We start from the raw sequence: 12,281 nt of genomic DNA, 5'->3' as shown, positions 1-12,281 counted from the left end.
CATGAATGTAAAAGCTTATAATAACACTAAGTGATTTTCAACAGACAGATAAAACAAACCATCAAAATTCAACTACCCCACCTTTTTGCACCAACTCATAAACAAAGATTAAAAAAGAACCAGCCTAAAGAAAATACCAGTATAGTTCATTATTATAATGAACGAAATTCTCTTCGGCTTTATTGTTGAATAAAGACGTACGGTTTAATTCACGTTATTAATTAATCTATGCGTATAAAAGTCAAAGGCAATTGATTGTCTCATTCATCAGCGCTCAGTGAACGGTTGAACCTAAACGAGGCAGGTTGGAGTTCGCAAATTTCAACCTTAACTAGTAAAGCCGTTAATTTATTTATCATTGACCCTATCCAAGAAGGTTTTAGTTGTAATTAAATACGAAAATTCTTCACCTCGAACAGGGCACAAACACGACTCGTTTTTCATCGCCTTCTGCTACCTAAGCTGGGACTTGGGAGGTTGCAGAATAGATTCTTTTGGTATAGAATTTTTATTCACTTTTGTTTTTAATACTTACATTAAATCACAATTACACAAACTATGTGTTTTAGAATAACTCGATCACATTTAAAAAAAATAGATCTCCTTGGCCTGCAAAAAAAATATTCACACAATAGTTTTTTTTCAAAATACATGCAATAGGGATGATGACTGGGTATAAAAAAAAATCTCATTAGTCCCTCAATTAGATAATTGAAAAGTATGAGACACGTATTTTTTCCTTTTTCATTCACTGTAATTTGGTCAATTTATGTTTACGGGACAAATTAAAAAATACATATCCATTATTATCCAAAAATTACAAGACGGATACTGCAAAAAAAAATTGCCATCATCCCTATTTTTGATCATCTTGAAGGTTAAAATTTTACTCAATACATTTCATTTTATTTTATAGGTATAAGTTTCGTTACAGATAGTTTAGTTTTAAAACTGAAACTTAATTACTGAGGGCAACGGTTTAATGCCTCAGATTATTTTTCACATCAAAAAATGTTCATAGTGAGGAAACATGTACCGTGAACTATCATTTATGGTGTATTACCCCGTGGCGCAGGGCACGTAAACCCATCGATCCTGAGCTTTATCTCGTGCCCGTCCGTGACGGATTGCCGTCCGATCGGATTATTAGAAAAAATCCACCTGTTTGGGCAATGGTCAGCTTCTACACTGTATTGATATAATATGTCTGTTTTTGGTCAATTTCAATTAAACTTGGTTATTATTTAAAGTTTTAAATGCATTTACTCCTCTAAAACAAGATACCATATTAAAAACTGGAATATGATTTTATCATGAATCTTTCACCTAATTTAGTAAGCTTACAATTTTTTATATTATTATAATAATCATGATGAAGCTTTAAAAGATAATATACGTATTAAATATTTACAAACTTTTTAACTTAATCACACAATTACTTACATTGTTCTAGAAAAACTCATAAGAAAACCTTTCTCTTTTCTAAAATTAAAAAACTTAATTAAAGTCAACCTTTCGATGCCCTAACTTTTGTCTTGCCTTTGAAAAATAATGTTTTATCAAAGTCACATTGATATTCTTTAATTGTTTGGAACTTCGAAAAGAAATATCTTGGTTTTTAGAAACCTGATTTCAATTAAATATTTTAGTAAAGCTTCGTGTATAATTAATGGTTCTTGCGTCTGTTCAGTAAGTCTTTTTGATAAGTAAGTTACAAAGAAGGGATGAGCAGAATGGGTGACTCCGGCTAAGTCTCGGGTGTGTGGTGAGGACGATTATTCTACAGTTGTTTAAGACATTTCGGAGTCATTCATCTTCTGGGCTAAAACTTATACGTTGCTTTACATGTAGATAACAAACAGACCGAGAAACTTGTTCCGACGAATGACGTCATTAAATTAAGAAATTATGTACGGCTTTTTAATGTTTATTTCTCGAAGACTTAGACAAGATATAGGTATTCTGAGATCAGAATACCTATATCTTGGTTGGTTTATATCTTGTTCAAATATTGTATATAATATATAATTTAATGAAAATAAATGGATATCACTCAACTTAAATTTATTTTACTCAAGTATGATTTGTACAACCCACATGTAGAGATATAGGTACAGCTTTAAAGATATTTTTGGTCTGGATATCAAGGAGGCAAAACCTAAACAATGAAATTAATTGAGATATCGCATGGATTTACAACTAGATAATATTATGTATTTTAATAAAATTTCAATAATAAACGTGTGTGCGTCACATGTGTTTTATAGAAGAAATGACTACACAAGTAGTGTCCACGATTTATATTTTGTTCTCTACCAAACGGCAAAAATAGAAAACTTTCTGTACGCCTCGAGAATTCAAATTACTCGACAATTTCTCATGTACGCGCAATATTTTATTCTACAAGGACAATTCACTCGTCGAAACCGTAAAAGCCGCAGTAGCTGTACTACACACGATAAATAGAGCTGTGCTGTTGACTTTAACATAATCTGACGATAAATACACCTATAATTCTGCGCATTATCCCGAAAAAAGGTGATTCGGAATGTCACGGCGGCTCTAGCGAGCGTTTGATATTCGTATACGCAGTTTTATCCGGTTCTTTATTGTCCTAATGTGATATATGGTGGTCCTATCTCATGGTCACATTCACACTTTTTGCAATACGATTTTTAAACGTAAATTTCCTAAAGCAGTTTAATGTTGAACATTTTTGGTGTTGCTAAAATATATGTGACATTAAACACAAAGGATGGGTAAACAATGCGTGGAGGGTTAAATTTCAATGTCTAAGAGAAGCAGACGAGACAAAGATGGATGGGTTTAGTGAAAGGTGACAATTGACAGGGGCGCGAATGAATGGGCCGTTCCGGCATTACGTGAAGAGAAATAATGACAAGCCCACGCATTTATACATACATATTAATACAAAAGTTTTTTTCAAATTTTACTCATCTGAACAATGTAACATCCCTATGCAATGCGGTGCTTTAAAAATCTATACCTAGGGATAGGCATAAGACATGGTACAAAAACCTTAAGACATTTACTTTACTTGTAAAGAAAAGCTTGCACGGATAGCCGAGTGGTAAAGATCATCTCGTCTAACCCATTGTGTTCCATGTCGCGAGTTCGATCTTGGCGAAGGACAACTATTCCTGTAATTTACGGATGCTAGCTCTGTCTTTCTATGTGGATTTTTTGCGATATAATTCAAACCTATTGTCTGATTTTCATCCTATGCCTCCAGAATATGCAGATGACGTGTCATGTATAACAAAAATTTATCTCAAAGACTTCCATGTCTGTGTGTGACATGATTCAGACTCTAGATGAAAAGGTTAGAGTTGCGTTAGATGTCAGTTGATGGTCAGTCGGATAAATTGGTTTAAAACTATTTACTTACATCAATTCCCATAATATTTTCGACATATAGACATGTACTATTAAACGATGCAACGGTTCACTCAGGCGTATTATCGAGAAAGCCCGGTCAGCTCATGATTAAAGACTCCGGTTAAGTCCGAAACTAGTCAGGCTATACGGATAAATAAGCGTGAGTAAAATTAGATAGACATGTAAGACTGTTTTTTTTAACTTCAGCTCGAGTTTAAACTACCCTTTTTATAAGCAAATGTTGTCCCACTTCTGAGCACTGGCCTTCCGTTGTTTGTAACTTGTCTAGGATATGAACGTGACTGCATATCTACTTACAAATTACTGAAATATGTAGCACTAAGCGGCGGTTCGTTAAGCTTCACTTGTCACTGTAGAACCAGAACAAGTGACTTCCAATTAAAACAATTGTGTAAAATGTTTAAAATGCATGTACCTACCACTGAAATGTAAAACTCGAAATAGAATATGAATTAATTGCATTGTTACAAATTTTGTATTGAAAACATTTAAATACTATGATGTTATTTATTTCTGAGTACAGAAAATTATACCTATGCTAACTGTTGTTGTTGTAATACAAAATGATCCCCCGGGAACCTAATATCGGGTTGAACATCCTGTCTATCTATCTATTGTATGTGTTAACCCTGGTTGTAAACTATTTCTGTACCAAGTTTCTCATCTATCCTCTAATTACCTACAGTGATCCTACCGTGGAGATAATGAGTCAAGTGGAAACTATATTTCGTAACAATTAATCACGTGATAGACTTGTGCTGCTTACATACAATTGACCCAATCTTAAAAAAAACAAGTGCGAGTTGAACTCGCGTGAAGAGGGTTCCGTACGATGTTACCTATCATGTTTTATGTTCAAAATATTATTATGTTCTCCCACACATTCCACCTGCAAATGTAAGTTGGTACGCACAATATTGAGTGATTTACCATGTTATTTTAATATCATGGACTTCTTATAGGTTTTCCTATAATCTATAAGGAGAAAACTAATTTCTGTATTTTTTTCAAAATTTTAGGTTCAGTAGTTTCGGAGATAAGGGGGGGGGATGGTCAATTTTCGTCTATTTTCTTGAATAACTTGGAAACTGTTTATTTTAAAATTGCAAAAAAAATACTTTTAAGATCTTCTCAACAAGACCTTTCATTTGATATTCCACACAATGCAGTTTTCAGAATATTTTTTTTAATTTTCCCCTTCCCCCCCAAAAATGACCCCCTATGCAGATTTCATCTGCTCACGTCACACCTCTGTGTTTGGGTCATAGGAATTGATATGTGTACCAAATTTCAACTTAATCGGTCGATTAGATTCGGAGATAATTGACTGTAAGCGACGGACGGACAGACACACGAGTGATCCTATAAGGGTTCCGTTTTTGTATTCAGACGTACGGAACCCTAAAAATCTTCTTTTATCTTTGGCAACATTAAATCTGTAAATGATTGGCAACATTACACCGCTGCAACGATATGTCGTCGACAAGCAGCGAAATTTCTAAGGCATTAAATCCTCCCTACATAAATAAGTACATTTTAGCTGAACGTGCTTACGTCACACTTTGAAGTAATCTCAATTTGAGGCAGTCCATAATGTCTCATGAATAAATTACTAACTCGTTGTTTGAAAGAGAATGAAATGCTATTTTATTATTCACTTGCTTATTTACCGAAGGTTATTTAAACCTTAAAGGACATTTTTCGGTTCTCCAATGAGAAGGTACATAATTATTATGCCATTGATTTGTTGTTCATTCTACACTTATGTAAACAGTAGATATATTTAACTGCATGTTGATATTTGTATAATGAATTATAAAGCTTAAATAATTTGATATCAATCACTTCGAGCTAATTGAAATATTTATTCAGTTTAATGGTTTAAATTAAATTTTGTTTTTGTGAAAATCGAACATTGGAGAAAATCGAATAATATTTTATGGTTTCGCAACTCTAACATTGTAAGGCTGCATTTTCATAAGCTATCGTATTTATTATATTCAAAAATTGTTCCAAGAAATATGAGGCAAATATAAAGTCTTGAGATTTTTAGTAACAATATTTTAAAACTAAGCTAATAACTGTATCGTTAGAGTTCCAAACTAACAGGTCATAACTTGTCACCTTACTAACGCAAATCACCCGTATCCTGCCTTAAAAGCCATTCAAACTTCAATAACATTAACCAAAAGATAAGCTGTTTATAGAAAACTATAGTTATATCTATTCTAAGTTTAGAAAGAAAGCCTTCTACCAACTTTTAAAAGGGCACTATGGTAGCAGGTGTGAAAGAGAGACGCCGCTCTATGTGACGTAGTGCCATCTCGCTTGTGTACCTGCTACAGCATTATTATGAGAGTTGTTGGTAGACCCCGGTTCAGCCATATTGGTTTTACCTGAGCGGTGAACTGAAAGTTTTCCGGTCGTGCCCGTTTTTCTTATCTTTGTTGTCACGCGAGCCGTGAGTTAACACGTCGTAATGTTATCTTGTAGGCGCTGAGTCAGCACGTCCTGCACCGCGTGGACGGTGAGACCGTTGGCGGGCCCATGACCGCCTACAGCACAATACAGTTCGTTGTACAAAAACATCACTTCGTCAGAGGGAAAATTAAGGTGAGCTGTCTATTTTGTAATCTCGTTCGTCTCTTTGTATTAGGAGATAAGGTGAGTTGGAAAAATTGAACATTTTTATTAATGTTAATTTGTCAGCTATTTGTTTTTTTTCTCTCATAGTTAATGACTCCCGCACTAATTAATTGAATTTTATGTCACTGGGGAACGTAGAACGGACCCAGATGCAGAATAATCGTTCGTGGATAACACAAAATATGATTATGCGGGGATCAAACCCGTGGCACGTCGCGGACATCGGGTTTGCGTAGTGTTCTATATACGAGTATACAACTCGGCTATCCGTGGCGTCAATTCTCTTTTGTGACAATAATTTTGTATCATACGATCAACGCTTCAAAATTGAAATGGAGTCTTACTCATTTTTTATTCTTTTCTCGACTCCACGAGGTTTGTTTATTTTATTTACGTTTGGAAAGTTTGTGTTTTCAGTGTTACCAGTTTATTTTATTTGATTAGGTTAGTTAATGTTTGTCAGGTTGTGTTTACGCTTCGTTGTAAGCTTTTCTACAATTATGATGTGTTTGTTTCATTATGTTTCACTGAATTCTAACAACAAATACACTTGACATTAAGTGGGTATATAGACTTATGTTCAAACTGTGTTTTGTAAATATCCGTCTACGTTTTATTTTGTAGAAAATATGGAACATTATAATTATAGTAAATAACAGACATTTTGTTTTGACAATTGAATTAAATATAAAAATTCTATTAGTAGAGACATTTCCATAAAAAATTGACTGCGATTGCGATGCTAACTGCTTCGTTAATACGCATAAGGCTATACATAATTCTGAGATTCCCCACATCAATTGGTTTTGCTGTGAGAGCAGAAACAACCGCGGCCAAAGTCCCTAATTGGTAGTAGTAGCAACAGCAGCACGGATAGCAGAGTTGAGGTCACCACGCCAAACCCACAGATCGCAACATGCCGCAGGTTCAATCCCCAAGTAGGACAAGCATTTGTGTGATCCTCTAATGCTTGTCCTAAGTCTTGAATATTTGTGAAAACCCCAGCCCCAAGGATTAAATTCTTCACGGGCATTTCTTCGCAAATTCAAAATCGCAAATTTAAAAGAAATTATATCCTAACATTTCAAGTAATCTCAGTCATTTTAAAGACTAAGAATAGATTATCTGTCAAAGAATTGGTCTAAGTTTCAAAGTTTGTCTGTAAAGATTTGTATGAAGCGAAATTAGTACCTACATACAATAGTGCAGTACTCACGAACGATCGCTTCCTGTGTAAAACCAGCCTTATTACTTGCCTACTGATTCATATCGCATTGGAGTGTATTATGATTGCTATACAAATGGTAGCCCGCTAATAGTAATAATATGTTTTTCCCTAATTGTTTTTGCCTTGCAAATGATTAATGGTAGTTATGAGTAGAACTCAATTTGAGTAACAACTTTTAAAGAAAGGTCATTAACTAACTAAAATAAACATCAGATTTTTAAATAAGTTTCTTCTTTTTGAGAGGTTGATCCTTACCACAAATTTCAACTCTGAAGCTATCACGGTTCTTAAAATACAGCCTCGCAGAAGACGGACAGAGAGGGTTGTAAAATAAACATTAAAGCTTTGAAAACAAAGAAACAATATCGTTATTTCCTTTTCATCTAAAATGTATGTATGTACTGATATCTCTTAAAAATCTGTTGTATTTCACAGCAGGCAGTGTGAGATTCCCTTGTCTATCGCACGTTTCATAGTGCCTATTCTATGCCAAATAAACCCACAACGTGTTGGGCAGGTGGCGAACCTGACCGGCCGCATTAAAGATGGACGGCATTTGATAGTGGTTTGCGTTTAAGAGCGCTCTCAAATGTGAAATTCTAACATTTTTGCTTTCCGCTTTTATAATATTACGTAAGATTAAAACAGACGCATAGGTGTTCATATTTTAGCGTAGTTCCAGAAAACTTTTGCCGTTTCCGCAGTTAGTTTGAAAACCACTACATCAGCCAATTCCCCGTTGTTAATACCTTATATTTTGGAAGTGGCCCACGGCTCCAGCACTGTAATGGCCAGTAATGGGGTATAACGGCGACTCCGTTGAATAATAAACTCTTATTTGTCACCCATAAAACTTGTTTCAAATAACATGCTTGGTGCCAGACTTTTGGCTCTAACTTCGTGGAATACGATAAAATCGTATTGCTTTAATGCATATATTGCAAGTTTTCCCCATGATGCTAGTCTAATATTATAAGCAAAACTCGAAATGTACTGAACTGCTTATCATTCTGCACGTATCGCGGAACACGGCTGCGGAATAGCGAATATTTTATTAAAGGACTGATTTTATATCAGCAACTATAGTTTTACGGCTCTTGTTTGGACTGTTTTACTCACTGATTTGTACGTATTGGTAACACACAATGCCACAAAACCATCTTACTTCAAAGATGCAACGGTTTATTCACGTGTGTTTATCGGTATAAATACGCGTCAATAAACCACCGTATCGTATGAATCATCCTCATGAAAGTTTATATGAACAGAAATATATTTTTTGTTGTGAGAAAATATTTATGTAATGTAAGTTGCTATATGGTACAAAAGTTCGTTGTGTTTATATTTTATTATAATTACGTGTGACACCATCCTCATGGACACGTCCATCTCTTATTGTTAAAAAAGAGTAAACTGTTAATTAAGATTTTCCAACCTTGTTCTAGATTCGGTGTACAGCAAGCATATACTCCATATACCTGCAAAGCTTAGAAAAGAGTGCCGAAGAGGAGAGGATACGGACCACTCCCGTCAGCCTCCCAGAGGTGCACGAAGCAGTAGTTTACTCTATACATCGCCTGCCAGAAAACAGTAAGTCTCGCCAGCTCTCCTACGTACTACGCATCTGACATGAATTATTTATTCACCCCAGATGCATACTAAGTTTGTTTGAATAACAACGATATAATACTTCAAATATTTCAAGCCACACACGTGCCTTCCGTTTGAAAGCTTACGTTTCCCTGAATGTTTGAAGACGCGGCGAAAATGTTATTCAATTCGAGTAGAATTGTTGCCTCATACAGTTTGTGTTTTCCTCTAATATTCAATATCTATTATGATTGAGTTGTATAATATTCTTTCTTGAAATTTTTGGAATGTTGCAACCCAATGAATTATAATCAACTTTAGATTTAAATTATTTGATTTTTGAGAAGAGTAAATGTAGTAAATAATAAAGCCAAAATAAAACCATTACAATATCGAAAGCAATGCGTATAGTTTGATAATATACAATTTCCTATTGCCTGTTTTTTGGTTGGATAGCTTGATAGCTACATATAGAAAGGTTACATACAACATAAAATTATCGATTCGCGGCGAAAGGATAAAATATTCGGCAGAAAGCACGGAATGACGAATGCAAGTACTAAATTGAAATACCGATGCGTTATTTTGGCGCATACTAGTTGTTGCGTCCGACGTGGTTATGGAGACAAATAAGAAATAAAAAAAAGTCGAATTATGTAATACTCTTGGAGGGACGTGTTTTCGCCCTTTTATTTAACATATTTCTGTCTTGCTGCTCATGTTAATCATAGCATGATGGTATATCCCCTACAGCCTTCCTCAATAAATGAGCTATCTAATACTAAAATAATATTTCAAAACAAACCAGTAGAATTAACGCGCTCAAACAAACAAACAAACAAACTCCTGCGTACATCTATAGTAAAATGAAAACAAAAAAACCCCCCCAAATCAAGTAACTGAAATATAATGAACGGTAGGTACATTTTTTAAACGGAAATTCCGGTTAAATCCTGTATCCGGGAAATGATTACATAACTAATAACACGATATCTAACATTTACTAAAATAAACAAAATTATATTTGCAAACAATTACATGATTTCAATGCTAACAAGTCGCATTAAATTTAGTTTGTTTAAATGTTTTGATACACCCTTCTACAATAGTTAATAATATCCTACCCCTTTGTTTCCAACCTCCGCGTTTTAATTAACGAGAAATCGATCCGTTTGGAAGGTAAGATCTATTTTTAGTAATTTATTCTCGAAATCTCGTTCACAATTCTTATTTGGCAAATAAAGTTTGAGTTGGAAAAGTCAGACCATTCCCAGTCGTATTCGCGAAGTATGCTTCTAGATTTCTTTAAGTTCTGTTTTGAATATAAGGCATAATAAAGTCTGGCGAAGAATGTTGTATATCGACTGTACCTACGTAATGAAAGAATTTCTAACGAAACAGATGGTATTCGAGGCGTTTCAGTAATGTTTAGCGGTTCTTGTGAGACCTGAAGTAGACTAATGTTAACGTTGCTACAAGATATTATATGTGTAAACCAAAATGTAGTCTCTGTAGAAGTTAGTCTTCTTGTTGGCCATTACACTACGTCTTATGTAAGGTAACGCGGTGAAAACTTGATATCCTAAGCACACGCATTGGTTAATTATTTATAACGCTGTCGGGCCTCACATATTTCTAATGCTGAATATATTTTAAATAACGCATTATTTTGAAACAAATTTGAGAAGTTTTTAACTATTATTAACTTTATTATTTTAAGTGTTGTAACATTAGCTAACGTTAATAAGACCTGAAGGTGTAGGTGCTAATGACTTGGTTTGAAAACTTCACGAATAAACGTCGATGACAAACATTTTAGTAGTTTCATGTGATCTAGTAGGTATATCATCTAAACTGTTAACGCACCAGATTGACAAAGGTCAGTTAGTAGACTAAGCTACCCGCAAGTAGGGTCGTAATTTTAGAATAGGTGTGCTAAGTACTGAAGCCATCAATAAAGGACGATCATTATGGTGACGCGCTGACTAATAGCGGCCACCGGTGTATGGAATTGGGTCATTTCTATTACAGCTCAGATCAGTTAATAGCTTAACCGACACTAGTTAATTTCCCCATTAACGCTAACCCCGTCGTATGGATAGCGATAACATGTCTACTCATTTTAAAACTGGTTAAATTAGAAAAAGAATAACGCATTGCTTGAAATGCAAGAACGTCAAAGTTTTTTACAATATAATTTTATTGTTAATCTTTTTCATTGTCTTCAAAATCCAGGCAAAATTTTACTTTAATTTATTGAATACAATTAAACTATGTAGTATGAATATTTATTGATACCACATCATCATCAGCCCATGTTCGTCCACTGTTGGACATAGACCTAGACCCCAATTGCACGGTGTGGAGATCTATCTCTTTAATCGGGTTCCATTTTGAGCCTTTGGGTTCGTAAGCCTAAAACGCAAAACTAACTAGCTGCACAACTAGAAATAATCATGTAAAGTATTACAAGCACACCAGAGAGGATTATCCGCTAGTCTACCCTTCAACTTTCCAAAGCAGGATAAACTCTGTTTTTACCCTGAAATAATAGAAATTTCTGTGCGAATGTGCAATAAGGAGTACGGTGGTTGGTTTCATCGTGCGCTAGTAATTCTACTTTGTTCCGAACCATTTTGGATGACGTCGTCGATTAGATCAACCGAATTTGAACTGCATTCGGGAACACGAACTGGTACGTTTAGACTCTAATACGTTGATTCGCTTTAATGAACTGAAATGCTGTTTAAGTTGGGCTTGTTGCATTAATTGATAATAGAGAGGTTAAATTGGTTTTACAATATTTTCTTAGGAATACCAAAAAGTCTGAAGTCCCTTTTAGGCAACACCTGGATATTTCAAATGTCACTTAGTAACCAATTCATCTATATATACAAATATATAAAGCTGAAGAGTTTGTTTGTTTGAACGCGCTAATCTCAGGAACTACTGGTATAAATTGAAAAATCTTTTTGTGTTGAATAGACCATAAATCTATCAAGGCTTTAGGCTATAAACCATCACGCTGCGACTAATAGGAGCGAAGATGCAATGAAAAATGTGAAAAAAACAGGACGGGTATAAATCATAACTTATATCTTCTTCTATCCACGGGAACGAAGTCGCGGGCAACAGCTAGTTTTAAATAAGTCTTCAATAATTATACAACCGGATACCCGTTTGACAAAAACTAGAAACGCAATTTAAAAGCAAATCAACTTATTTATAACCTTTCAAAGGAGTCAAAATTTATATTAAAATACAAAAATAGACGCGGACAGGCAAACAACCCTTCTTATCCTAACACAATATTCTTACAGATCGGAGGAGTCTTTGCTTGTTCGTTTTTCTGTAAAGTTAATATAGATGTTACATACAAAAAGCTACCTTAAATATT

At 34.6% G+C, this 12,281-nt stretch overlaps 1 protein-coding gene across 1 annotated transcript in view; it reads left to right on the top strand.

Annotated features, from left to right (window-relative positions):
• LOC113497349 overlaps positions 1 to 12,281 on the top strand; it is a 90,547-nt gene that overhangs the window by 57,321 nt on the left and 20,945 nt on the right. Inside the window, exons 4-5 of the mRNA XM_026876876.1 lie at positions 5,914 to 6,033; positions 8,740 to 8,884. Coding sequence (XP_026732677.1) covers positions 5,914 to 6,033; positions 8,740 to 8,884 — 265 coding nt within the window. The remainder of the gene's footprint in view (positions 1 to 5,913; positions 6,034 to 8,739; positions 8,885 to 12,281) is intronic.

Source organism: Trichoplusia ni, chromosome 9 (genome assembly GCF_003590095.1).
Source record: "Trichoplusia ni isolate ovarian cell line Hi5 chromosome 9, tn1, whole genome shotgun sequence".
Classification (NCBI taxonomy): domain Eukaryota; kingdom Metazoa; phylum Arthropoda; class Insecta; order Lepidoptera; family Noctuidae; genus Trichoplusia; species Trichoplusia ni.
This window is presented reverse-complemented; position numbering and strand designations above follow the sequence as displayed.